General features: G+C 37.9%; 1 protein-coding gene across 5 annotated transcripts; it reads left to right on the plus strand.

The window, feature by feature from the left end:
- Positions 1–25235, plus strand: NGLY1 (N-glycanase 1). Of its 5 annotated transcripts, XM_054190688.1 has the most exons (13): positions 239–705; positions 1024–1318; positions 1610–1724; positions 3853–4095; positions 7501–7660; positions 10988–11210; positions 11925–12046; positions 12445–12590; positions 12770–12880; positions 18030–18194; positions 19485–19673; positions 23070–23247; positions 23783–25235. In XM_054190688.1, exons 3-13 carry the CDS (start codon positions 1710–1712, stop codon positions 23956–23958), a joined length of 1728 nt encoding a protein of 575 aa, XP_054046663.1. In that variant the 5' UTR covers positions 239–705; positions 1024–1318; positions 1610–1709; the 3' UTR covers positions 23959–25235. The 5 variants fall into 5 exon arrangements, with proteins under 5 accessions (XP_054046660.1, XP_054046661.1, XP_054046662.1 ...); XM_054190685.1 differs by lacking the exons at positions 239–705; positions 1024–1318 and adding an exon at positions 1–188; XM_054190686.1 differs by lacking the exons at positions 239–705; positions 1024–1318 and adding an exon at positions 1–188 and having other exon boundaries at positions 23807–25235.
- The last annotated feature ends 1864 nt before the right edge of the window (positions 25236–27099 follow it).

Consider the following 27099-nt stretch of genomic DNA (forward strand, 5'->3'; position numbering starts at 1 on the left):
GCGTGCGTGCTGCGGTGCGCTCCTAGCGCAGCGCTGAGGTGCCGCCGGCGCTGCACGGCCAGGACTGGGGCGATGGCGGCCGCTGTGGGCCTCTCCTCCCCCGCCGTGAGCGAGCTTTGCCAGAACGGGCGGGAGATCTTCCTGGAGGCTTCGCGGCTTCTCCTCACCTACGCGGACAACATCCTCCGGTGAGCGGGGCCGGGCGGGAGGCTCCCCGGCGGGCCGCCGCCCTGTCAGGAAACTTGCTCGCCTCAGCCCCGCGCTCTGCCTGCGGGGAGCAGCTGGCGGGGCTTTCGGCCGCCGTGTCGCGAAAGGGACCCGTCGGGATCCGAGGTGGGGGGTTGGCTTGTCCCGCCGTGAGGCCAGCGCCCGGTTCCATGGCCGTGGCTCGCCGCTCTCGGTCGTGCGTGGGTGCCGAAGGGCACGGTGGGCAGAGGCCGGGCGGCAGCGGCCTGGCAAGCCCGGCGTTTTGGCTGGCGCGGCTGTAGGAAAACAAGAGGCGGCGTGTGAAGTTGGCCGTTCCTGCTGGGTTACTGAAGGCAGCTGGAGAAGCAGTTTATCATGAAACGCTCGCACACAGCAATTTATTTCTGGGCTTCCAGAGCAGACCCACCATCTAGGAGATGAGCCCTGTGGTTCCATTGGGTTGTGTAATATTGAAGTTCAAAAACATCTCGCTTCTGTTTGTCGTCACTTAAAAATAAGGTTACTTTTCACATGAGAGTGCGTTGGCCTGGATTTTTGTTTCTTTATTTATTGCTGGTTGGTTTGTTTTGGCGGGCTTGGTTTTTTGTGTTAAACATAAAAGTCTGTATTGGCCCTGACTCTGCAAGCATTTAAGCACCTGAAAATCAGTGGATGCATAACAAGTAATGCTAAATTAGTAACTTGATTATTCTATTGCCTTTCTCTTCTGACTCAGTCAGATTGACATCAAGAGTTAATTACAGCTATATTTTTGCAAGGTGGCTCTGTAGTATATATATACACACTGACATGTATGATTGACCTTGATGTCTTCAGGCACTTCAAGATGTATGCGCTGCCCCTCCCTGTCTATATCTGGTTTGTCAACCACTTGCAAAAACTGCTGTGTGACAGAGAACAGTGGGTCCTGGCCTGACTCCTTTTAAAGAAAGAGGCGAGAGAAGGTTTAAAAGAGCTGAAAGAGGAAAGGGGAACTGAGAGGTAGCCCTTCAAGAAGCAAAGAGTCAACAGTAGGAACCAGGAAGTTTAGCATAGCTTCCATAGTGGGAAACCATCCATCATTGATCTGAGGCGTTCCACTGGAATGCTAAGGGGGGGCCTGAAGTTGTCTGTAAGTGTCACTGCAGACTAAGCCCTGCTGGCTAGGACTACAAAACGCATATTTATGAACCTAAGTTGTAAACTAGAATTTAGATCCAATTTTGTAACTCTCAAAGTAAATGCAGAAGGACATGAATTAAGTCAAAGTTTTAGATGGGTTTCACATTCTGCCTACATGGTGTGAATGAAATTAAACTTTAAAAAAATCTCTTATGAATGACTAATGCTGCTTAATACAGTTACCTAGTTTTTAAGTGTTTACTTTATTTGCAAATATAATTAAAACTTTCAATTTCTTCAGGAATCCTTATGAAGAAAAGTATAGATTAATTCGGATTGGAAATCCAGCATTTTCCACAAGGCTGTTGCCTGTCAGAGGAGCAGTTGAATGTTTATTTGAGATGGGATTTCAAGAGGTGAGTACAACTTAGTAGTTTCTGTTGTCTTTGTCAATTTACACACTAAAATTTAAAATTAGACTTTTTTTTTTCCTCCTTTACTACTTGCACTAGATTATAAACCAGTTGCTACTTCCTTAACTTTCTTTCAATCTGTGTTTGCAAATATTTGCAGTTAACTAACAGAAAATGTAGATGAGGCTGCTTCAGAAATCTGATGGAGCTAGAGGTAAGCTGATCTGTGATAAGATTGGTTTCCTGCTGTTCAGGTGCACTAGTTTGCTTAGTGGCCAGATATGTATCTACGCTGGCACAAAGGAAACGGTGGGAAATGGGGTGAAACCCCCTTCACTTAGTAGCAGCTCACTGTTAGGTGGTCAACAGACTGCATCATCAGACAGTAGTTTCCGTATTGTAAATCTGTGTGTTGAAACTGTCATCTGGAAGAGGGAGGGGGTGGTAGTCCTGCTCTTCTGCTGCTTGTTCCTACACATAGTGAGTTAGATGAGGGAAGTTGATCTGATTAAAAATTACTCCCCCAAAACAAAAGCAGAAATCTTTTTCAGCCAGTTCACAGTGCAGCTGCAGAAGTACTCGTGTTGTCATGACAGCAGTGGATGGCAACAGACTATTGAAGTAGTGGGAGGGTGGGACTTTTACCCATTTAAAACAGTTATGAGACTGCATCCTGAAATAGTCTTGAGTGAATCTTGATTCTGTTGCAGTCAAAAAGATGTATTTCAAAGGTTGCTTTGTGTCTTGAAAATAGCCCCTGTCTTCGTAGAACTTAAACTGTCAAAGCTTGTAAAGCTAGAAGCAGCCTTTGTAGGAGAGCTGGGATGAAAACCCAACTCTTGTTTAATGGTGCAAAGCTCTTGCTCTAGCTTTGCTTTAATTTGTCTATTTAATGCCACACTTCTGTATGGGTGCATACATTATATTATTTATATCCAGCTGTCATGAGACCTCTGCCTTCTTTTTGGGTAAAGTTAATTAGTGTAATTGCCCTAATTTAAAAAAAATAAGTATGCTGAAAGAAGTGGTGACTGCAAAGGGAGAAATGATCTGCAGATTTATTCTCATGCTGGTGCTCAGGAGATGACTTTTAATGATGTGCGTTAGCCAAGAAGTAGTGAGTGTAGCTAGTGGAGCACTCGAGCAGTAATAACATAGTCATCTTCAACATGTTATAAAGTGCTATTCCCACTTCTGTCAGATCTTTAAGAGCATTTTGGCTCAGTCTTACAATTATTGTGTCAATTAAGGCTGGAGCTCACAAACTTCTCTTCAACTGTGATAACTAAAATTGTTCCTTCTTTTGTCTCTGCTTGGTAAGCCAACTTTTTCAATTAAAAAATGAGGACTCTTCTGTTGGATTGATACATTCCATTTAGTTTTGTGGTGATTGTAAGTGTTAAAGCAAAGCGCTGCATCTGCGATGATAAGTGACCTGAGGTAACTGTGGATAAACAAATTACTCAGTTTAATAAATACAAGTGCTGCAGTGGTAGAAACTGAAACTCTTAAAGTATGAATGCCTCAGGATATTCCTGTTTTAGTAACCTATTTCTTCATGTTAAATACACTGATATTTGCTTCTGTCTTAATTACTAATCTTTAGTTATGCTACCAGTAATCATGTTACGATCAAAAATGGGAACACAGAAATCAAGCTGGGTACAAGTCTCAATAAGAATAATATTTCCTATCTGAAAACTTAATAAAATCTAAAAGATATTGGTATAGAAGGGAATTCTCAGCAGATGCCATTCTAGAGGCTTCTTCCCCCAACATTGGCTGTCTTCCTGTGTTGCCTAGCGTTTCACTGCTGTACTGTGGGAACTGAGAATTTGTTGTTCATTTCTGTTGTTGCTGCTTTCTCTGCCAAACCATAATTGCGTTGTCCGTATCACTCTGCAAAATAAGTTACTAACAAAAGCATGTTGTTGTGAGCCCTTTTTCTCTAGACTGACTGTAGGTTCTTGATCTAATAGCTTCTGCTGTAAGGGACCTAATCTGAAGGCTGAATCCTGCCAAGCCTTAGTGTTCTAACTTCCAGTAAATGGTACAGCTGTTGGTAATAGATACAAACTGCTGACTAGCTTAGACCTGCATTAACTGCTGCATTAATTTGTCTAAATTTCAGGGAGAAACTCACCTGGTTTTCCCTAAGGAAGCTTCGATTGAGCAGCTACGTAAAATCAGAGACTTAATTGCTGGAGAGAGGAGTAGCAGACTGAATGAGTCAAATCAAATCCACAGATCAGGATCCTCTGAAACTGTGGCCAGCACTCAGACAGTGGCACATCAGCCTTCAAGACCTGCTGCCTCTGTTCTTGCCCCTGCCCGTCAGCAACCAGAAACATCACTTGTGCAATCTCTTGAAATGGTAATTATAACCTGAAAACTTTGTAGGTGCACTAACCTTGAATGTAAAGATTGAAGAAGAGTTAACTCCTGGGGCGGGTTGCTCAGGGAGGCTTTGTAGTCTCCAAATGTGTGTGTTTTCAACACCTGACTCGATAAAGCCCGGAGCAGCTTGGTCTGACCTCATAGCTAATCTTGCTTTGAGCAGGAGATTGGACTATAGGAATATTTTTATTTTTCCAACGGCTTCTGAAGTTTTTGAGTATTTTCTTCAGTCTCCATTTAACTTCAATATGAAATATGCTGTAAATAGAATTTTAGGACAAGATTGTATGTTTTATTGATCAGGGTGTCATGGAAAAAATGCAGATTTGTATTGGAAAGGAACAGCAAGGTGGGGGAACAGAGGAAGGGGAGGGAAACTAAGACTAGGGCTGTATATTGTGTTTGGTATTTGAGAGACAGCAAAAAAATGGGAGCACAACTGCATTGTTTATAATTGTTGGCCTCTCAGTCCACACATTGTGACCTCTATGTGTAGCCTGTGAGGAGAGCTTTTTTTTTTTTCACATGCAACTGTTGTGAGGGACAGGAATTTAGCCAGGCAAGGTTAAATCTATAGTTATTTAGGCTATGTTTCCCTTTTCCAAACTGTTGAGATGAGGTTCCCTATCAAGACAGAGGGGCATCATTTCATCTGATGTTAACTGGCCTCATACAACTTTGAAAATGAAGGTATGCCTTTTGATAGAAGGTTTGAAGGATGCTTTGGTTTCACTTTCTAAAGAATTTTTTCCCCCTAGAACCAGTGTCACTGCTGTCTTAAAGTTGGTCTAAGATGTATACTTCCAGAAGCTTGCTGCTTATAGCTCCTTGAACAGAGCTTGCGTCTTCTAAATGGTATATTGTTGGATACTGAACTACGACATACAGTTTCTTCCTAATACCTACCCAAGATCAGTGGAAGAGAAATGGCAAAGCATAGATTGAAGTGATGGCTTTTGGGAAGAGAAAGCGCTCAGTGACCCATCATCACCCATAATGTCCTTTGGGAAAGGAACTGCTGGAGGCACTTGAATATTGAGCATTTCGTCTAATTATGTCAACATGCTAGTAGTTGCCTCTAAAATGTAACAACTGGGTTTATTTGTATTTGTTTGAGGTTTTGGGATGGTTTTTTTTGTTTTGGTCTGCTTCTTGGTTTTTACTGTTTCATCCCCTTTTGCAATGGTGGTTGGAAGTGATTATGAAAACTCAGTAGTGACATGCTGCAGTACTGGTTTAGTGCTGGAACCTTTAAAGCCTTGCAAGATCGATAGAACTTTTAATGAGAAAAATGTTGCAGATTTCAAGTTGATGCAATGTATTCGGAGGTTAATAGTTCTCATCTGTAGTTATTCTGCCCTGATTTATGCTAGTCATCAGAGTTGTGGATCCATTTTTCTGCAACTATTATTTTTCCATGCTTTTTGAGATTCAACATGGGTGGTGGGACCAAACTTACTACAATTTAGAGACATTGGTAATGCAATGTCAGCAGTCTATTAAAATGCTATATTTCAGCTGATCTCTTCAGGGAATTACACTGATAGGTCTGTGAGCCATTGAATTTGGTCTGTATAGTCTGGGCTGATTGGAAAGAAGTCCATAAAATACATTCTGTCTATGAGTAGGCCATTTTCCTTGTGCAGCAGTAGGTGTTTTGTTTTTCAGTGAGTATACTGCAGAGGTATAGTTGTATTATTGTTGTATGCACTGCTGTCAGATGTCAGAGATATTCAGAGTGATTTCTGTAGTGCAAGCATTTTTATTTCTTGCCTATGCATTACAGCTGTGATTCATGGGAGTCCTGGTAAGCACAGGAAAAAGTGGCTTATCTAAGACAACGCAGGAATATTCCTAAACGGCACAGTGATAGGGACCTAACCCATCGTTATTTTCCCTCATCTGTGTTTCTTCTGCATTTCTTATAAAGTGTTCTTGAAACTTGCAGAAAGGAAAGCTCTGTCTAGTCATTGTTCTGATGGATGGATTCTAATCCCTTCCTGATGACATAGTGATTAAAGGAGCAAAGAGGTATCAAAACTTAAATTTGAGGTTCACCACACTTCTAGATGTTTGTATAAGACTTCATTGGTATACAGTGGCTTCCATGAAACCAGTTAAGCACTACTGTAACACTGATGGTGTTTGACAGGGGGAAAATATGAATTGTCAAAGAATCTGGGAGACTTTCTGCTGTGCTGAGTGATATCTCTGAACGCTCTTTCAGGAAGCTGACAGAACATGAAAATCTGTAAGCCATTGGCAGTCCCTAACTTCCCTTATTTCTGTTCTTTCAACCTGTATTAAAGTGAAATCTGAACACAGTTGGGTTCATGATGTTAAACCAGTTACCTACAGCTGATGAGCTCCAGGAAGAGCGAAACCAGTTCTGTTCTGTTTCAGCAGTTATGAAAAGTAAGGACTGGTCCTGTAGTACTGTCCAGCATCAAAATAATCATTCCTAATTTAAATGCTCCTGTGAAAGAAATTGTCTTCTGAAGAGTTCTCACACCTGTGTACTGTGTTGCATTTGCTGCTTGCATCTCAGGAAAGTGTGGGATTTCTGATGAAACAAAGATGGTAGTCAACAAGGCTAAAGACTGACGCATGATCAAACTGTAGAGAAAAGGTAATTTAGCAGTGCCACAGACTTCTCCCCAAAACATGCCAGACTTAATTTTAAAATCCCATTTCACTTTTTGTGTTGCCTCCCTTTAAATGGGAGGATATAGTTTGCTCAGCTACTAACTCCACTATTATTAACTTTAGCTATTTATTTTTGTAGATACGGGTCTTAGGATAACTGACTGAAGAAGCCTAGTTCTTGTATTTGATTTCTAGTGAAATACACTATTCAGTATATGGTCACAGGCCTATCTATTCAAATCTGTATCAGTGTTGATCTGTCAGAGAAGGAAGTAGAAATAAACAAGCAGCATTCCTGAATAAGAAATAGAAAAGTAGCATTCATCAATAATAGAGTTCTGAGAACTGGTGCAGCGGTGTCCAGGAAATGGAATGAATTGCAGGTTCTTTTGTGGATTTCAGGTAAAACGTGCCCAAAAGAAATGGGCGGTGGGGGGATACAAGTCAAAAACTTTACCATCAGAGGTGTCTTTAGAAATAGTTTTCTCCTCTCTTCTGAATCAGTACACTTTTCACTCAGGAAACCATTGAGAATGCTCAAAGATGACAAGGCTGGCTTTACAATTTGGCTGGTGGTGTCTGCAATTTTTATTGGTATCTTTACAAATAAACATTTCACCTGTAAAGAAATACATAATATAACTATGAGTATAGAATTATGACTTGGTCATAATTGGTTATTATGGCTTAAGGTGGAAGTTCATAAATCATCTTGTGACTGAAAATCCTTTTGCAGGCTGCAAATATCTTGAAAACACTTCAGACAAATTTTGAGCGCCTTGTACTGATGTATGAGAATCCTTCTATTCAGCAGAAAGCACTAGCTTCAATTCCCCTCCAGCAATTGAAAGTGAAGGCTCAGAAAAAGCTAGCACAAGCTACAAGACTGGACAAAGGTAATGCTACCAAGTTATTCTGTATGTGTAACAAGAAATACTCTTTCAAACCCCTGGATGATGCATGGATCTGCTATGCTTTAGGTGTTTGGATTTGGTCATATGTTTGCAGGTTCTGAATGCTGTTTCTAAATTAGAATAACCTTCATAATTTTCAAATTTTCTACTCTTCTCTCTCCTTCTGCTTTTTTATTTCTTTTTTTATCCATCCTTTACTGTTTCCACATAGATATTTTGAACTGTTAATTTCTGAATTAGTAGGAAACAATGCTGGGGAAGCAAATTGGGTGAATGTGTTCTCACATTCTTTGCATCTGGAGTGAAATAGCTACAACAAGAGGAGGGGGAGCTTCTTGTTTGAGTAGTCATTGTTTTGAAATTGTCAGAGTGCAATTTTCCCATATGTACTGCAATTCCAAATTCAGAATAAAATTTCAAAATACTGCTTCTCTTTTTAAAGTGATTTTTTTGTGAGATTTTGCATGAGACCTTTCCAAGACACAGCCTGATTCAAAAAATCGCCTTTCTTGCTGATGCTTAAATGAACACATGCCATCACATGTTGTTCACATGCCATCCTTTTGGACCTAGAAATAAAATATTAGGCATAAATATTTGTGGCATCAGTGGCTAAAATTTATATGTTCTTAATGAATGCAAATTTGTTTTGAATATACAAAGTCTTTGCTAGTTAAAAATTACATATTTCTATTTTCAAGTGATAGTTTTAGATTTGTTTCAGCAATATAGTGAAATTTTACTTGTATGAGAAGTATTAAAAAAAAATACAATTCCAAGACTGTATTTAAATTAAAAAATCCTTTTCACTCTGAGTCTTTGATAGGAGACTCTTGTTTGAAGCAATTCTGCCAACTTGATGGGTGTGCTGTTGATTTGCAAACCAAAAATAAGCTCTTCTCATCTTTTTTTTATAAATGACTCTGTGATGTGTCATACAGCCACATGCTAATACGTAATTGCGCCTTTGGCATTGGGTAACTTTTTGACAATGGATTTTCTTAGTATTTTTTTCTCTTCTTATAAAGCTATACTGTAAAGTAGGAAACCACATAAACAACTACAAAGCATTCTCATTCAGCAGCGCAGGACAATGCAATTGGGAAAAGAGACTTAGCAGTAATAAATGAAAACTATTTAAATTCTTTTAAAAAAGAAAATAAAGACAAGCCCGCCTCTTAGACTTTGCTCTAATTCTGCTGTGCACATTGTTAAAAAGGGGAAGGAAGGAGGACCGTGGTGTTTCCAGGTGCTTCTTCCCAAGGCATCGAGCTGATCTGTTCAAAATGGCTTCCAGACCTTAATTTAAGTACAAACAAAGGGGAAGGGGTAGAACTCCACTGTTCTGGATTGTGACAGTTTGAGCTTTATAGAACTTTATAGAAACATTCCTTTGGGAATGGACTGTGTATGAGGTGTACGAGATGTATGGGTAATTGGCCCTTTCAGCTTCCTTGATTTATCTGTATTGCTATATTAAGACTGTCACCTGTGGGAATAACTGCTTGATGCTGGGGGGCACGTGTTTTTAGGACTTCCCTTACAATGCATAATAGGCATTTTTGACTCGTAAAGAGTGTGCTAGGAATGTGGTGGTTTGGGCCAGACTGCCACTGAAACTGGCCTCCAGCTAGGACAAGGAAGAATATGACCAGGTGATCAGAATACACACTTTTTTTACCGTTTCCCTTTACCACTTTCCCTTAGAAGGATGGATTGCGCAGTCAAAAATAGCTGCATGTCACAGCCAACTGTTTTCTGTTCAAATCAATCACATTTGTCATTCTTTTCATGGAAGGTTTGCATGAAGACTTTATTTTACAAACCAATAGAAGAATATTCATATGACAGCAGTCATATTTTCATAGATGGGTTCTGGTTTGTATGTTCTTATCCAGGGAAGGGGAATATGGCCTGTGCTAGAAATCTTCTCACTTGGTTTTTGGCAGAAAGTTTGAATATACAAGCATATCCATTCTGTAAGCAATAAAACTGTGTCTGAGTGTTTCAGCACAAATCATTTTCACATATAATAAGTAAAAATGGAAATTTAGTACAATTTTAGTAGGGGGGTTTTTGCTTCAATTAACAGGTGATCTTTTCTCATGTGCTGTGTGAGTGTTTAATAGAGTTAAGGCCCCCACAGAGTCTTTTGTATTGAAAACTACTTCAGCTTCAGAGGAAGATATGAATTGAGCTTGAATAAATAAAAAATATCTTGCCTAGTCTTTCTTTTCCATCTTGAAAAAGGAGCTAGTGCACAAATTTGGTGCAACTTCCTTCATCTTCCTTTAAACAGCATTTTTATAAATTATTTTTGTATCTTCGTTAGTCAGACCTGTCTGCACTGTGACTACAAATAAGCTGTAGTATGTAAAATAACCAGTTATTAATATCTATGATTGCAGTGTGGCCTAGATTATGGAATTAATAGGAGGACTTACTTGGATGTTTATGAATCTGAGAAGGAAGAGTATCTCTCTGGGCATTGGAGCAGAATATACATTTAAAGATTCTAAGGAGTTAGAATCTTTTGGAAGACTGGATTTTAAAATTTGTTAGTTAGGTAAAGTGGGGTTATTTCCAGGTGGTGGGGTAGTGACAGTGTGTGAGTAAATTCTAACACCTGGTATGAACACAGGAAAATTGGCCAGAAGAGTCTGGTGGTCCAGTGTGGTGACCTCTGCTAGAGTAAAAAAATAAAGACATTCTGTGTTTAGCTTGGGTAGGCTGACAAAGGTGTGTGTTTGCTGAATTTATAAACAAACTCAACTTTGTTCATGTGGTATACGTACATGTTCTACAATAATTAAGCTGCGTTTGTAGAAAGTCTGTTCATATTACACCTTGTTGTCTAGACTGCTGCCTGGTGTCTGGTTCTTTGGGATTATGAAATCAAAGCAATTGTTATTGCTAGTTTAATAGCTAAGAATAGGAAAAGAATATTTAGGAGTAGAAAAAGAATTAACATGCTGTCTTCTGAAGCCCTGGAAGAATGAGGGGCATGAGGAACTTCACTGGGCCTCGCTGTGTATCTAACTTGTTTTTCTGAGCAATTCCTCATTTTCACTCTAGCTATAGTGTTTAGGAGTGTATTTTTTTGTTCTTTTAGATATACAGTTCGATTCAGTCTTGAGAATTTAGGTTTTCTTTCTTCTGTGTGCATAAGTAACATAAAATTTTTTTTTTTATAATGAGACTTCTAAAAATGTAATAAAGGCCCAGGGATGGTGATTTATGTAGATGCTGGAAAGTTAAACTAAATTATTTTTCTGTTTGGCCTAACTGTGTGTTGTGAAAACTTCACAGGTGCACATGTGAATGAAGAGGACTTCTTGTTGTTGGAGCTCTTGGACTGGTTTAAGAGTGACTTTTTTCATTGGGTAAATAGTCTTCCTTGCAGCAGGTGTGGTGGGCAGACAGAGCATAAAAGTGACTACCTGTTGCCTACTGATGATGATCTAAGGTGGAATGCCAGTCAAGTCGAAAATCATTACTGCAAACAGTGTCAGTTCTGTAATAGATTCCCAAGGTGAGCGTACAAAAATTTGCTTTGTCTTTTTTCTTGCCTTTCAAGAAACAGCTTTGCATTTGTGTGTTTTGGAGACCAGCGATAAGTTGTTCATTGAAAGATTAGAGAAACCATTTTAAGCAACATGGTAGGATGGTTGATGAACCAGCAACTGCTCTATAAGATTAAAAATTTTTAGAAACAAAATATTGCTTTCTTTTACATGGCCTTGTTCTAAATATTTGTCTGGTTTTCTTATTATTTTTACTGTTAATTTGATAATTAAATAAAATATGTTAATATTGGCATAGTATGTAGGTAGGTTTTTGTTATTTCAAGGAAAACTCACTTCTATGGGAAATCACACATCTTCTGCTGAGTCTATAGGAAAAGAGCAAATATCTATTTTTTTTTCTATTTTTGCTAACTATCAAAAGGACTGGCATACAAAAATCATATTTTAAGATGAAGTCTAAGTCAATTGTGAAAACTGAAAAAAACCAGATTAATTTCAGTCCCGCTATAAATGTGCGCTGGAGTCATGTGAGTCAAAGTAAAAGTAGCAATCTGCTCGTGCTTGTTTTGTGCAGTACGGCAAGCATTTCCATTATCTTCTGTGGACTGAATGGCACTGAAATGTGTCTAAATCATTACAAGGAGAGTCATAATGTAAAAATTTTGAAAGGTGAAATGTATTTTCAATTATTCTGGTTTTATTTTGTTTTTCTCGTATAGGTATAATAACCCTGAAAAACTTCTGGAAACCAGATGTGGACGCTGTGGCGAGTGGGCTAACTGTTTTACACTGTGTTGCAGAGCTGTAGGCTTTGAAGCGAGATACGTCTGGGACTGTACAGGTATTGGTATTCTAGAATATCGTAATGTTAATACAAACCTATACAAAATGAGGTTATATAATTTATGGTTCTCAGATTATATTAGCCATCAGGCAGCATATAAAGTTCTGCAGTTCAGCTAACAAAGACAATATAAATTCAATTTCCTGTCTTGCCTGATGAGATGAAAGGTGTGACTTCAAAATGATACAATCTTTAGTTGAATCGAAGGGACTATGATCCTAAGATAGAAAGAGAAAGCTCTGGTAACTTTTCTGAATGTAGATGAACGGAAAACCTGGTCTTTCACCTGTTTCTTCATTTAATGAATCAGGAACAGTTATAATATTCTGCAGTATTAGAAGAAAGGATCTATCCTTATAATAATTCATTGTTTATTCCTGGTCTTTGTTATATAGATCATGTGTGGACAGAAGTATATTCTTCATCTCAGAAAAGATGGCTTCACTGTGATCCCTGTGAAAATGTCTGTGATAAACCTCTTCTCTATGAAACTGGGTGGGGAAAGAAGCTCTCCTACATAATTGCATTCTCCAAAGATGAGGTAGGAGTAATGGTGTTAATAACAAACAAATTTGCCTTGAGGCAAGCGTGGGATGTATTCCATCTTAGTCTGATTTCCAGAATTATTATAGAAAAACATACTTTGATTAGTAACCTCTTTAAATGAAGATACATGGCAAATTTTGGTTGCTTTATTTTCTTCTTCAACTTGTGCTTGAGGTTGTTGATGTCACCTGGAGATACAGCTGTAAGCATGAAGAAGTACTCTCTAGAAGGACAGCACTCAGTGAAGCTACGCTACGTGAAACAATTAACGCACTAAATAGAACGGTATGTAGCTTTTCTTAAATGGATTTCTTTAAGTGAAACATAAGTGTCTCTTCAGAAGGCGAAGTCCTTGAACAAAGGAATGCATTTGGTAACCTGATAGGAATGTCCATGCACTATGGAATATGAAATCCTGCGAACTATACAGACCTCATGTTACACTGAATACAGAAGTATCAGTCGCAGTGCTGTACTTACGTGAAATAATATCAAGAACAGTATATGAAAGGATTATCATATTATCTCTTACACAGTCAAATGTGTGTGTATATAATATATACTGTGTGTGTATAATATATACTGTGTGTATATATGTTTTCTTGTTATCTTTGGAGTAGACTTGTGCATCAACACATGTCGGGAGTAAACTACAACTGCTTTGTATCTATGTGGACTCCTTGAGGGCAGCTGAGCATTTTCCACATCAATAATGCTGTAACTTGAAAATAAAAGTATTTATAGTTATAAGTAATATAGACCTGATTTCCACACCCCCACTCCCCACCCCCCACCCCCCTGACTTTTTACAAGCTCTAGGAAGCGGAAGGAATGATTCACAGGCTCTTTCCAAGACTTTCAAGAAGCATCAGTACCATCAGTAGAGCTCTGGCTCAGAGCCACATCTACTGTTCATGCCTAACGTCCCAAAAACACATGGAGCCATTTGTACCTGCACGTCATAGTCACAGAACCCGAGTGCACTCAGCACCTCTCTGCTAAGCTTTTTCTACTTCCTACTTGGGACAGGATGAACTTTTCTTGACTCAATGTACTAGAATACCACAAAACTTTGAACCACCTGTGAGTGGTTCTGTTTTGTCCCCACTTCCTTCCAGGGCTAATTCCTGTGTGTAGAAACTTTAGTTCCTGTGATAGTGCATACCTGATGGCCTAACAGATTATGCCTTTTTAGAGGCCTGCTGGTTTGAGGGTTATAGCCACACACTAAGAGTGTGGAGAATTGAGCTGGATTCATTATTTCAAGCCTTGGCCTCAAATGTTTTATCAGTAATGAAAAATTAGAGTCACACGGTGGGGTGGAGCACTGAGAAGGCTGACCACAGAGTAGCAAAATAAAAGGAGCTAAAGGATCAGAAATTCAAGTTGAGGAATGTATGCCCTTTGTGCAGGTTGCAGGAATTTAATGGTTTCCTCTCCAAGCAATGAACCCTTGCTGGCTACAAAGCTGACTTGAGGGGGCTTTCTTCTGATCTGCTGTCAATAGAAACCAGTTGCCAGACTCTTCTCTTCCACCAGTTGTCTGTAGGGAGAGATAACCTTGGAAATGAGGCGCTAGTAAGTTGAAAAATTACTCCAAGAAGATTGATGGAATCGGGATAAGTATAGGCCACTGATCATGGGCCGGCTTGCCTGACCTCCTTCACATCTCAATGATATCGCCATAGGATCATGCTCTGTTTCACTTACAGGAGTCTAGAGAACTCTGGTAAAAAAGTGTGTTGCCATCTCCAACAGATGGTGCTGCACATTGATCTGTTGGCCTGTTTCTTATTTTTTTCCACCTACTTTATAGGACTGTGCAGCACATGAGCGATTATTATAACAGAAAGAACTGGTCATGTTTTAAATAAAAATTTCATTAAAAAATGAGTACAGGGAAGAAAACTAAATGTGCGCTTTCAAGACACTCTTGTATTTCTCCCATCTTCCTTTCTCTACACAAGGGAAATCCCAGCCCTTTCTCCTCTCACACATTTTCCCTACTGCTTTCCAGTATTATTAAAGCTGTCTTGTGACTCTATTAGAACACCTTTGTCAGTCTTTTGGATACTGTCTTCTTCTGAGGAACAACTTACTCTGCTTTTCTACAAACTGAATGATACTCACACTCCCCTCCCACACATGCTTCCTTTGCCCCATAGCTGTTCAGAATATGCTTGATTAATTTAATTTACTGAATTGATAATAGATTTAATCCCTGTAAGTAACTGCGCTTACTCTTTCCTTTGTCTGTTATAGTTGGAATTGGATTTCACAGAATTAGAAGCAGTTTGCCATCGGATTGCTAAAAGAACAGTTTTTCTTTCTTACATTTGTCTTAGTCAAAGGGCCTTTCCTAAAGTTCACACTAAGGTAGCAATGCAGTGGGAATCAAGGGACCATTACAAAATTGCCATCTGTCATATTCATCAGCTTCTGCAGTCAGTAGAGAGGGGTAAGGCAGCTCACCCCTAGAACCATCAAGACATTTTATAGCAGGTTTCTATCATGCTGCTCACTAGTCTCCATTTTGGATAGTATGCTGTTTCCTTCGCTGCAGCCTATTCAGCAGATAACTGATGTAGGCAGAGGCCTCCATTACCTTTCCCTTTTCCATCATGTCATAGAGACTGGTTCCCTACTAGGAGGGATTATATTATAGTCTTGGTATCTTTTGATGCAGAGCTCCAGCACTTCATCGTTCAAGCTCAGTTCTTCTAAGTTACAACTAAAGAGAAGCACAGTATGCAGTACACATTGTCACCTGTATTGCAATGTTAGTGAAAATGGAATCTGAGAGATCATTATTGTGCTTTCCTGCACAAAGAGCAATGGCTCTGGTCATTATTTCTCTGCGTGTGTGTTTTAGTGGCCAAGTGGAGACAACACAACAGTTCAAAGGATGTTGAGTGACTGTCAGTGTTAAATGGAAGAGGCAAGGATAATTTAACCTATTCAATACGCTATTTTACTTCTCAGAAATACTGTGTGTTTTATTTGCATTCCTAAATGGGCGTGTAGCCTGTGGATTACTGACCATCTGATGTTATTCTGTAGTACCATGTCACACCCTGACTACAAAGGTTTTCTTTGCCTGCTTCGTATGGGCACTGCCCTATTCTAGTCCATTGTATGTTACCTACAATAGGCAGTGCACTATTCCAGTCTGTTGTATGTTACCCCTATAGGAGGGAGGGAGAGGACCCTGAACTTTCACTGCCTTCATTGGAAATTGGATGGTGGGGCAGAGAAACAAATTATTTTTTATTTGCTCCAGGCCCCATTTTTTATAGTGATTGTGAATGATTGTAGCTACAGCCAGGTCAGCTCTTAAAAAGAAAACTAGTAATTTAGGTTGAATTGCGGCCATCTCATGGTGATTGATGTGAGATGAACCAGTATTCTGTGTTTAAAGGTTTGAAATTCAATTTCTACCCTCAAATTTTTTGTTACTTGCCCAGCAGTGGGTCCACTTAAATCACAGGTTATGCATCTCCCAAAACACAGTCCTCCAGGAACCATCAACAGCATAACTCGCACATGATGCAGAACTGATTTTAAAGCTGCAGTTCACAACCGCTCTTCCTTCCTATTCCCTCTGTCTGCTAAAGAAAGGTGAGGCCTGAGCATGTATGTGGAGGCTAATACCTTAAGAAAAAACAAAAGCAGGAAGTTTGAGGCGTGACTGTTGATAATGGAGTTCTTGGAATCCATTTCAGTACATGAATGCTATTGATGCCAATGTCCTTTGTAGGACATTGGCATCAATAGGTTTTTCCCAGCACAGGCAGTGTTGATCTCTGCAGTGTCTGAGCATCATGTATGTCTTACGTGCTGCTAGCATTTATATGCGAGAGTCTACTGGGGGCATGGGGAGATGACAAGAATTAGCATACTTGTACTCTTTACAGTTGAGGAACTTGCTAATTTCTTGTATCATACATAGAAGAGGCCTGTCTTCTGAAACACCCCTTTTGTGTTGAAGCAGTGTTCTTTAACAGCTTTTTTTCAGATACTGTTACAACAGCTGCAGAGCAAAGGCAACTAATCCCCAGTGTGGCATCACTAATTTCAGTGGTGGTCACCCCGACAGTGGTTTTCTCAACATCAAAGTGGCTCGAAGAAAATTGTAGACTGGTATTGTTAACTTAGGGTAAGCCATACCAAACTTCCTCTGAGCTGAAGTGAGATGTGTAGTACTGCATATGGCTATCCAAAGTGCCCAGGCAAGTGTTAGATTCAGGAAGGCCTGGTGTTTCACGAGGAACTGCTGGAGTCACTGCTTGTCATCCATCAACACAAGCAGAGGTGTATTTCCCCCTTGCTGTGTTAGAACTGGTATTTGGCAGCTAGATTTTGTTCAGCTGGAGCTGTTTCTCATCAGTTCTCTGTATCCACTTCCCTTTATCCATTTCCACATTGTTGTCTGGAACAAAAACCCTTCAAATGCCTCTTCTTTGATCCCAAATAGTAAAACTTTCTAGGGTCAGGACTGCTTTTGAGATAATTGGAATACTTACTGGCCTGAAGTTTCAGGTCCTAGTGGGCTGAGTGTGCGTGCTTTGGGAAATTGCCAAAGTAGAAAAAAATGATGATGTGTAATCATTTGCATACTTGATGCTGAAATTAATTTTCCAACCCTGTGTGGGTGTATCCACAGTTCAGGAAAAAGGCTTCACATATCAGCTCTGTATATTTGATGTGAAAATCACGGAGACAAAACCCCAGCCTCCTAATTATTTTTTTAAAGTTGTATACCAAAAAAAAAAGCACATAGTTTTATTCGTGTGGGCAAAGAAAGCGTGTTATATAGTTCTTTCTCTTTTCCACTGATGTACCTGGAAGTGTAGGTGATATGTTTTTCTCAGTTTTCTGATATCTGCAAAAATATGAATATCATAGTGTGTTTATGATAGAATCAGTCACTGTGAAATAACTCTTTCAGGGACCGACAGAATCTTTTGTTCAGACTTAATCCTAAAATCAACGCTGTTACCAATGAAATCACTCCATCTTAGAGAAGAAAAGTTTGACCCCCAAATTATGCTTGCTTTCTTTTTGCCCCAAACAATATCAAGAATAGCTATGGTATGGAATACATATGAATAGTTATAAAATATGTTATGGAAGTTTTTTATCATCCAAGCAAATGTGTTATAAACATAGCACAAACCTTATTTTAAAAGGAATCCGTATAGTTAGTGCATGAAAGTTCACAGAAAAAGCACTGCTGTCAAATAACTATGCAGTTATGACTGATTTATATTTGCACGTGTGGCATAAAATGAATGTTTCTAACAGTCAGTCTAGACTTTAAATGTTAGCCTGTTTTTTTCAATGCTTTTTTTCCCCTGTTGGTGTCACTCTGGAGCAGAATTACAAATACCAATTTTCTGAATTTTTTTACATTGTTTCTTAAATGTATTTTCAGAGACAACGATCTTTGTCAGAAAATAGAAAAAGAGAGCTCTTGGAAAGAACAATTGTGGAGCTTGTTGAATTTATTTCTCCTAAGACACCTAAACCCGGAGAATATGGTGGAAGGACATCAGGTTCAATGGCTTGGCGAGTAGCCAGAGGTGAAATTGGTCCAGAGGTATTTAACTTTTCCACTGATTACTATTTTAGAGGTAGCTAACTAGAGGTTCTATAATTATGGTCTGCAGAGGAATAGCACTTCATGGTAGGTAGCCTACAGATTTAGTTCAAACAGTGAAACTTGCAAAAACATTAGGTGCAAGTTTGATGTGAATTCAGTAGAGGTCATTTTTGAGGACTGATGGTGGTCCATTGATTCTAAAAATGTTTGGGAATCCTTGATCTACAGTGTGTTTTGCTCTTACAAGTTAATAAACAATACTTTTTTTTTTCCCCCCCTTTTAATTAGTTATGGTGTGACAGAACTAGAAAGTTTACGACAGTTGAAAGCAGTTGGGAAAACTTAAAAAAAAAAGTTTATTTGTATTATTAGTTACTATTGGTTAAAGCCTGGAAGTAGGTTTTGACCACTATTTTTGTTAATAAAACGATGTGGGAGCAATTAGGATTGTGTAAGTGGAACAATCTCTTAAATAATAAGCTTGATTGATTTTCATATCAATGTGTTTGACTATTTCCGAAAGCAAGATTTTATTTTTAATTATTTTATGCTAAGATACAGTTTCCCAGAACCATATCTGTATTTAGCTTGAGCCAGCATGCAAAGGTGTGACTTACCCCATTGCTCCTTACATCAATTTTGTAGTGATCCTGGCATGTGGAATGACTGACATCCTAAATAGAACCAGTTACATAAAATTAATGAGTTTCATAGGATTGTTTAAGTTTGAGAAACTAAGAGTTTATGTCAGTTTGCCATAGTTCAGAAGTTGTAGTTTCTGCTTTGGTGAAACTCACAAATAGTGATAATAAATCTTAAAAAAAAAAAAAAAGTCATACTGTGAAGTTATGAAGTGTGAACCTTCAGTTTTAAGTTGATTTGTAAACTGTCATATACAAGAACCTATAAGTGATAGTCACAAAATTACATTTGCTATTCAAAATAACCATTTACTTATTGATTGTACAAGAAATATACTCAACATAAATTTTCTATACCTAACATGTTACTCTCACTTGAATTTGCTGATTTTATGTTATTTTGTTAGTAATTTACTTAGGAAAATAATTATATGAAAATTTTAAAAATAAAATTACTGCTCCCCTCTGGAAAAGGTGCAGGTCTATTGTAGGAAACTGGTTTAAAACTTTTGTTTTGCAGAAATGCCTTTTGTCCATGAACTCTCTTAAAAATTACTTCAATTAGAAGCAAAACTGTTTAAAAGTAACATAGTCTCACTGAAATGTTTTGGGGAATGAAAGTGCTTCTATTTTTTCCCTTTTTCAGAAAAGAAAAGAAGTGATTTTTATTCCCTCTGAAAAAGAGAAGACATCTAAACTCTTCCACCTTGTCTATAATATAGTAGAAGATAGTTATACACGGATTTCCAATAATAATGAAAAAATAACTGGTTGGGAAACAGGTGTTTGGAAGTCAGAGTCTATTTGGAGAAAGGTTGAAACAGATTGGAAAATGGTAAGGATAACAATTATTAAAAGCATAAAATCTAGCGTAGAAGTATGATAACTCCAACAAAATAGAAAACCCTTGCCAATGTTTGACATCAAAACCTTTCTTGGTGCCCATAAAATTTAGCTGATGTTAGTAACTGATACTGTTAAGCTTCAGTAAGATTGCCAGATTTAAGAAATTGTGTTAAGAAATTGGAAATTCATTTAGCTTGTATTTCAGAAAGGATGACCAAATTCCCTGCAGGTAGGTAAAATCCTTGCTAAAGAACCAAATTTTTAAAAAATAGCTTACTTATGCTTTTGATCAAACATGCAATACTGTTTTATTGAAAAGCAGCACTTATCTCCAAAAAATGTTTGTTGTTGTTTTGTTTTGGAGAATAGCTTCGTATTGTATCGTATGTTTTTGATACACAGCCAAAAGGAAGAAGTTGTCATCCTAAATATGACAGTTCCATCTGCAAGAAGGCAAAAACCTGTCAGTTATCAGGATTATTGTATACCCTGCCCAGGCTCCTTCCCATCTGTCAGGACACTGAGCAGCAGAAGAGTCATATGCTCTAAATCTAAGGAGACGAGAACTGATGCCTGTATGATGGGAAGGGGTCAATTACTAGCGAACAGCTTTTCCCGCAACAGCTACCAACTGTGTAACTGAGCATTCCTGTCAGGGACTATTGCGCATTCCTGCTTTGTTCCCCCTGTCGTTTTGCTAGTCTGTGTCCTGGACCACGACAGTCTGAAAGGTCTCCGGCCAAACACTTTTCTAGCTCAGGCAACGGTTTGCTTCCCATTGATGAAAAATGGAGCTAAGTATGTAACTGTCTTCTGACAGTTCTGTCTTCTGTGATGGGTCTATATATAACCAACTTGCAAAATGCAATGGGGGAATAGCTTGAAGAGGTTATTCTACATAAAAGACAAGGAATAAGGGAAGAAACTGGAGAATAATATAAAAGATGTTACAACAGGGTAGGGTAATTGGAAAAGAGAAGTAACAAAAACTCAGAATGAGGGACAACTGTTCTCTGCTTCAATAGGATCTGCTAAAAATCTGATAGCACATTATATCTTGAAGTCTCCAATGATCAGTCATCCTCACTTTTGCAAGAAACATACTGTCTTTGCATTGAAACCAATTACGAGTCTGCTGTTCTGCTCAGCTCTATTAATCGGATAAAACAGGGAGGGACTGATCTGTAAGACAAGGCAGAAAGACTTCACCCTTGTATTCAACAGCACCTCAATTTTTCTAGATAAAGGATGAGAGCATGGCCTTGAGAAATTAAGAGATACAGATGCAGGTATATGTCAGGCTTGTGGCTAAGGCACGTTAGCTGTACAAGAATAGCATCCTGCAGAATGTCTGTATGTGAATCTAAAATTGAATTTTCACTGGGGGGTTGTTTGTATTATGGGAGACAGCAGAGGGAAAGGTTGCTTGGGCTTTGCATGTTCTTTTTGTAATGACTCTAGTGAATCTGCAAGGTATGGATTCAGCAGCTGTCCAAGAAACTTACCAGCCAAGGGAGCCTTCACAGAAATATTTTGTTTATTGTTTGGTATGTGATGAAAGGAAAGGAATTTAAATGTAAAAAGCCATGGTAAAAGTAACTATAGGTATTAGCCCAGGACTAATGGAAAGGAACCATCAGTTATGTATTCTGTCTTTGCAATGTTGTTGATCAAAATGATTCAGATAGTTGATCATCCTGGCTAATCTGATAGTAGCCATCTCCATTGTATTTGTGTATTTTCTTGCTGTTCAGTGCCACTTGACTTTACAGTGCAAAACTCAAACAGGTACAAAACATAAATTTCATCAGATTGCCCAGAGATAACTTGGCATCCAGGGCTCAAAAGCAGACCGCAGTAGGTGATAATAAGAATGTAAGAACTTGTAGATCTGAAATCCATGGGTTTCTAAAAGCTGCTTTTCCAGAAGAACTGGAAGATAATTTGAATGAGATTTTTTTTTTTTTTTTTGTTTCTCTGAATTCAGACATTCTTCAAATAATACTGGAAGAAGAGCAGCCATGTGTGAGAGGTAGAGAACAGTCAAAAAGACACAAAAGGAAACTTTAACTTCTGTTTTTCTGATTAAATGCTTGGATATTATAATGGAAGATGAGACAGGCTTATGTTTAAGTTTTTATCCCTAAAAGCCTATGTTTAGTGCACTTCAACCAAGTAGTAATGAATGGAGTGTTTTGGCTTTCATACTCAAACATGGCAATTCGGTAGCATCTGATCAAGGGAAATCTCTTGCTAGAACTAGCTGGAGTACTTAAAAAATTGTGGAGATCAGCACTTTCATGAACATTAAGATTATATTCACATGAAAGCAGATCAAATTGTTACATTTTCACAGGTAATCTTCAGTGTAACACCTCACACCTTTGGCATTTTTTAGCTTTCTTAAATATGAGAATTAACATTTTTATGCTTGGTCTATAGTAGCACTGAAATTCTGTTTTATAGTCTGTCAATGACATTTCTATATCAAGGTGGGATCTTTAGTAAAACGTACTACTGTGTTTTATTATCATTTTATTCAGGGTTGTTCTTTCCAGATTAAAAACTAAAGAGCTGTCTAAGTCCATTTAGTATGACATTAATCAGAAGCCTGGACATGACAGAATTTTGATAAGTTTTCCTAACTAAGGATTGTGAAAGGATCATGGCAGGTTTGGCTCGGTGGTCTGTTATGTCTGTTACCTTGGTTTGCTGGTAATAGATGCTAGACTTGAAAGGATCATTGAACACTAATTACAAAATTCTTATGAGGGTTCATAGTAACTTTAATGAATGTTAACCTATGAGCTTGACTGTTCAGCCAGGTGAAGTTTAGAACAGCATTGGGACTATATTACATTATGTAAATCGCTAACAGCTCAAATAATGTTAATACAGGATTTATATACGGCTAGCATGTGTGATTTGCTTTAACCAAGATATGTCAAGTCCTAGGAGAAGTGGTGTGCAGCCAGCAGGCACATCTGAAGAACTCAGAATACTGATTAAACAGGTTTTTTTCATCAGCAATACTGAACAACCAAAATTAAACTGTGTGTGGCCCTGTGCGTTTATATAAAAACCAGAAGTTACCTTTTTTTAAAACAATAAACAGGTATTTTTGTGGCTTAAACTTTACCAAGCACATTGAGATAGATTAGTGTTGCCTGTTGAAGAGCTATGAACAGGTACAATTACCTAGCTGTGGAACAGACTTAAGGATTCAGAATGAGATCATATACAAAATTGTACTATGTACAGTTCTAAAGGTCCAGAGGCTTGATAAAGAATGACAGTGTGTTATCTTAATAATCTTAATGATTAATTAGATGTGTGTTGGTCATCTCAGTTTTTGACATGCTGACTATGTCTTCTTTCCATTTAGGTTTATTTAGCCCGAAAAGAGGGGTCATCCTCTGCTTCCATCAGCTGGAAGTTTGAATGCAAGTCAGTCGGTCTAAAAATAGATAACATTTCAGTTAGGACAAGCAGTCAGACATTTCAGAGTGGAAGAATAAAGTGGAGACTTTGCTCTCCAACAGCAGAAATTGCTGTGATAGGAGGTAAGTGTGGAATTTAAATAGTGGATTATATCATGCAGCAAAAGTGTAACTGGAAATAAATAGCTTATATGGAGAGCACTGTGCAAATACTAAAAATGAAATGCAAATGCATTTTGACTTTTCCAGCTCAGTCTTTCTTAGCAAGATCAAGAAAATACTGTGTGTTTAATCGAAACTGGTACAAAACCCAGTTTTATTAATGTACACAGCCCTACCTGCAATAGAGCAGGGTTAGCAAGAACATAGAATGGATACAAGATACCTGTGTGTTTTACTAGGAAAACATGTTTCTGTGTACGGTGGCTTCAATCTTGACTTGACCCGTCCTTTGAGCACGGGCCCTAAACAAATAATAATTAAAAATTTGCAGCTGTTTAATGTTATTTTTTTCTGCCACTTATTAACATGAATTGGAGTAGTCACAACCAAGGTCCTTTAACATTCATTACAACTTATGCTTTTTAACATGCATTCTAGCATTATACGCTGTTTGGAGCAGTGGCTTACTTAATTGGTTTATCTTTTCCTCCAATAGATAAAAATCTTTGCTCCTATTCAGATTTTTCTGGTGCAACGGAAGTTATGTTGGAAGCAATTCTAAATGGAGGGGATGGTGAAGCTGCGTGGCAACACACACAGCTCTTTAGAGAGAACTTAACAGCATGTGGAGAAGATTGCTTGGAGATAATTATAAAACTCAGTGACCTCTGAGAACCTGAGCTGAAGGGATGTTCTTTGGATTCCTTGAAGAGGCTATACCATGGATACAGCAGGAAGATTTGGTTGGCAGTTCCTGTCCATCCTGCTGGCAGCTTATTTCCTGTTTCACTGCTTGCATTTAACCAACTTGAAACTGCACGTGTACTGAATAGGTAAACATCCCAATGAAAACCTCTTCGCTTTAAAAACAAACACCAAAATTAAGGGATTGAACCATTAAATGCCATTTCCTTAAGCCTTGTGATGAAAAGGAAACAGTTTTTAGGAAGCAAAACATGATCATAACAGCACAGAGCAATTGTAATTGATTTTAACGTGGAGGGTTGGGGTTGGCTTGCTGGGTTTTTTGTTTTGGTTTGTTTTTTTTTTAATAATCTGCTCCTTGGAAAAACAGTTTGAAATCCATTTCCTAATTAGAACAGATGCTTGTGGTGATTTTAAACTATTTTAAAGAATAATAGAAGACTTAGATATTTTAAAAGAAAAATATGACTTTGTGTAATAACCAGAAGAGCTGAAATTAAGATAAATTTTGAAGCAACCTTGAAATGGTCTTGTTATGTATCTAAGTATTAAACTTGCGTTTAATACCTAGAAATGTTTGGAAATATGATGGTGTGCTAGGAAAAGAAACTAATTTTGAAATAAGTGTTCATTATGTACCTAAAATTGTCATGGCCTGTGATATGAAATTGAGACATAAAACTGAGAAAGAACATCAGATTTTTTTCTATGAAAAAATAGATTATTCATTATAAATACTTCTTAATAATATAAATTTCAGATTTGCCCACTTCTTAAAACATTTATTAAGCGTGTAGTTTGAAATCACTTTTTAAGCTATTGTCTTGAGTTGCTTTGAATACTATTCCCAAATTCGATGTAAAAGTATATAAAATTTTTCTGTTCATTAATACAGTGTTTAAATTTCTTTTCATTGAATATAATAAAAACTGCCACCCAGGAGATGTCAAATGTAGAAGTGAATAAAGTGTGGAGTGAATGTTCAGATTAGATAGTCTTTGTCAGAGAATTGGAGGAAAGCTATGCCTGGATTATACAAGAAATTTTCTATCATAGGACTATAATACAAAGTTAAAACTATAGTTTTATTGTAAAATAAGTGAAAATTAGGGATCATGATCTCAAGATCAGTGTTTTTAAAGCTTTTTGTTCCTTTTTGTGAATCTTCCAGCCCTTGTATTGATTTGAAATGATTGTCAAAAATAATTTACGTTGAAATAAATGTTTGCTGACCTTTCAACAAATCTAAGCAAATATAAGACTTCAGATTTTATTAGGAAACCGCATATGCACATTGAGCATAGGCATCAAAATTATGCCAAAGACATCTTAAAAAGTAGTAGATTATGGCAGCTCGGGAGTGACAGAATGATGTATGATGGATTATGTACATTGCTTCAGAACGTAAACTGACAGTTTATGAGGGGAATTAGAAAGAGTCTCACTCCCTTAATACAGAGCACCACAGTGACGAGGAACCATATGGAAGGGTGTTCATCGACGCTTGACTAACGCAAAGTGAATTTGCCAGTCTCCGTTCAAAACTCCTGTATTTAGTTTCAGATAAATGCTAGTTCTGAGATTTTGAGTGGGAACCCAACAAAGTATTTTAGACTAATCTGTATACTATGTTGGAAGAAAAAAAGGCCAAAAAAAAGAAGACGGTGACACCAATCAACAAAAATGTTTCTGTTTTGTAATTTTGATAGCTGAAAAAGATACTGCTTTAAAACAGAAATTATTTCTTGCGTTGTATTACTTAAAAATAGAGGACTGTGAGGAACTGCAGAAGAGTTTAACTGCATTTGATAATTTGAAAGCGGAAGGCAGAATAAATTTAAAAGTAGTAAGATTAAAGTAATTTTCTCACAATTTTGCTCAGAACCTCTGGGAGAAGAGTAATAGCTGCAGATACCTTAATAAAATCACCCACTCAAACAGCAGAGTAGTTGAAGTCCATTATTAAAATGTTTGAATGAATTAAAAAGATTGAAAAATGCCTTGCCAATCTAATTAATTAGGAAGTACTTCTGTATTTGTAAGATCACATGCAATGAATAAAAGTGCTTATTTTAGGAAAGAATTAATGAGTAAAAACCTCAGACTGAATAGAACTAATCTGAAAAAGTTAAATGGAATTTCTTCAGGTGTCTTTTGGAGTACCCTATAAATAGTGAACATTTTGAATCTCTTCATGCATAAGCTGTTTTAAAGGCACTAATTTTCTCAGTTGATCTCTATTTCAGTGCAATTCTTAATTTTTAATTATTTTTTGAAACCAGAAGTAACTCCTCATCAATAGTTGCTTCATAATAACTTACAGTATCCTGAATTTGCAATATTATATGGGGGAAAGATCTGTGCTGCAATGTGCTCTAAAAGCTCAGGTATTAAGTTATGCTGGCGATGATATGATACTGCTTGAGTTGTAGATGGTGTTGATCAGGGCATGTGCAGCTAGAAGTCAGTGCTTACACAGCTTCTTAGAAGTTTGAGGAGTGGGAGGTTAAATGGGGAAAGAAAAAACACTGTTGACTAGAAATGTATGGCTTAATGTCAACATAGGTAAAACCAGCAATGCTTTCTAGAATTCAGTTTAGTCTGGTGTACTCTAAAGAATTACTGCCTGTCCCAGTGTGCCGTGGGTGCTTTCTAAAGCTGTGCTGAGATGTAACAGTGAAATCTATTCAATCAAATTTTATATAAATACTACACTATTCAATTAATGCTTGCAAATTAATTTTGGAGGGCATGGTTTCCAACAGAACTGTGTGGGAGTCTGCGTGCAGAACTCCTCCTTTCAAACAAATATTTGTTGTACAGCACTGTTGTCCCTCTACAGTGACCATACAGCTGTTTATTTCTTCATATCCTGTTTGGACTATGAATGCTGCGTGCAGAATAGCAACCACTAGTGGCAACTCACGAAATTGTAGTAGTAACTTCCTACACCCCAGAAAGTTGCTGGGAAAATGCATCTTTAAAACATATGAAGGAAGCCCCTTGTAGGCAGTGTAGAGAAAAAGCACAGGTATACAGGAATAGAGCAAACTTCAGTGTAAATCATATACTTACACCGAGAAGTAGGTAATGAAAATTATCTCATCT

Source organism: Rissa tridactyla, chromosome 2, assembly GCF_028500815.1.
Source record: "Rissa tridactyla isolate bRisTri1 chromosome 2, bRisTri1.patW.cur.20221130, whole genome shotgun sequence".
NCBI lineage: Eukaryota > Metazoa > Chordata > Aves > Charadriiformes > Laridae > Rissa > Rissa tridactyla.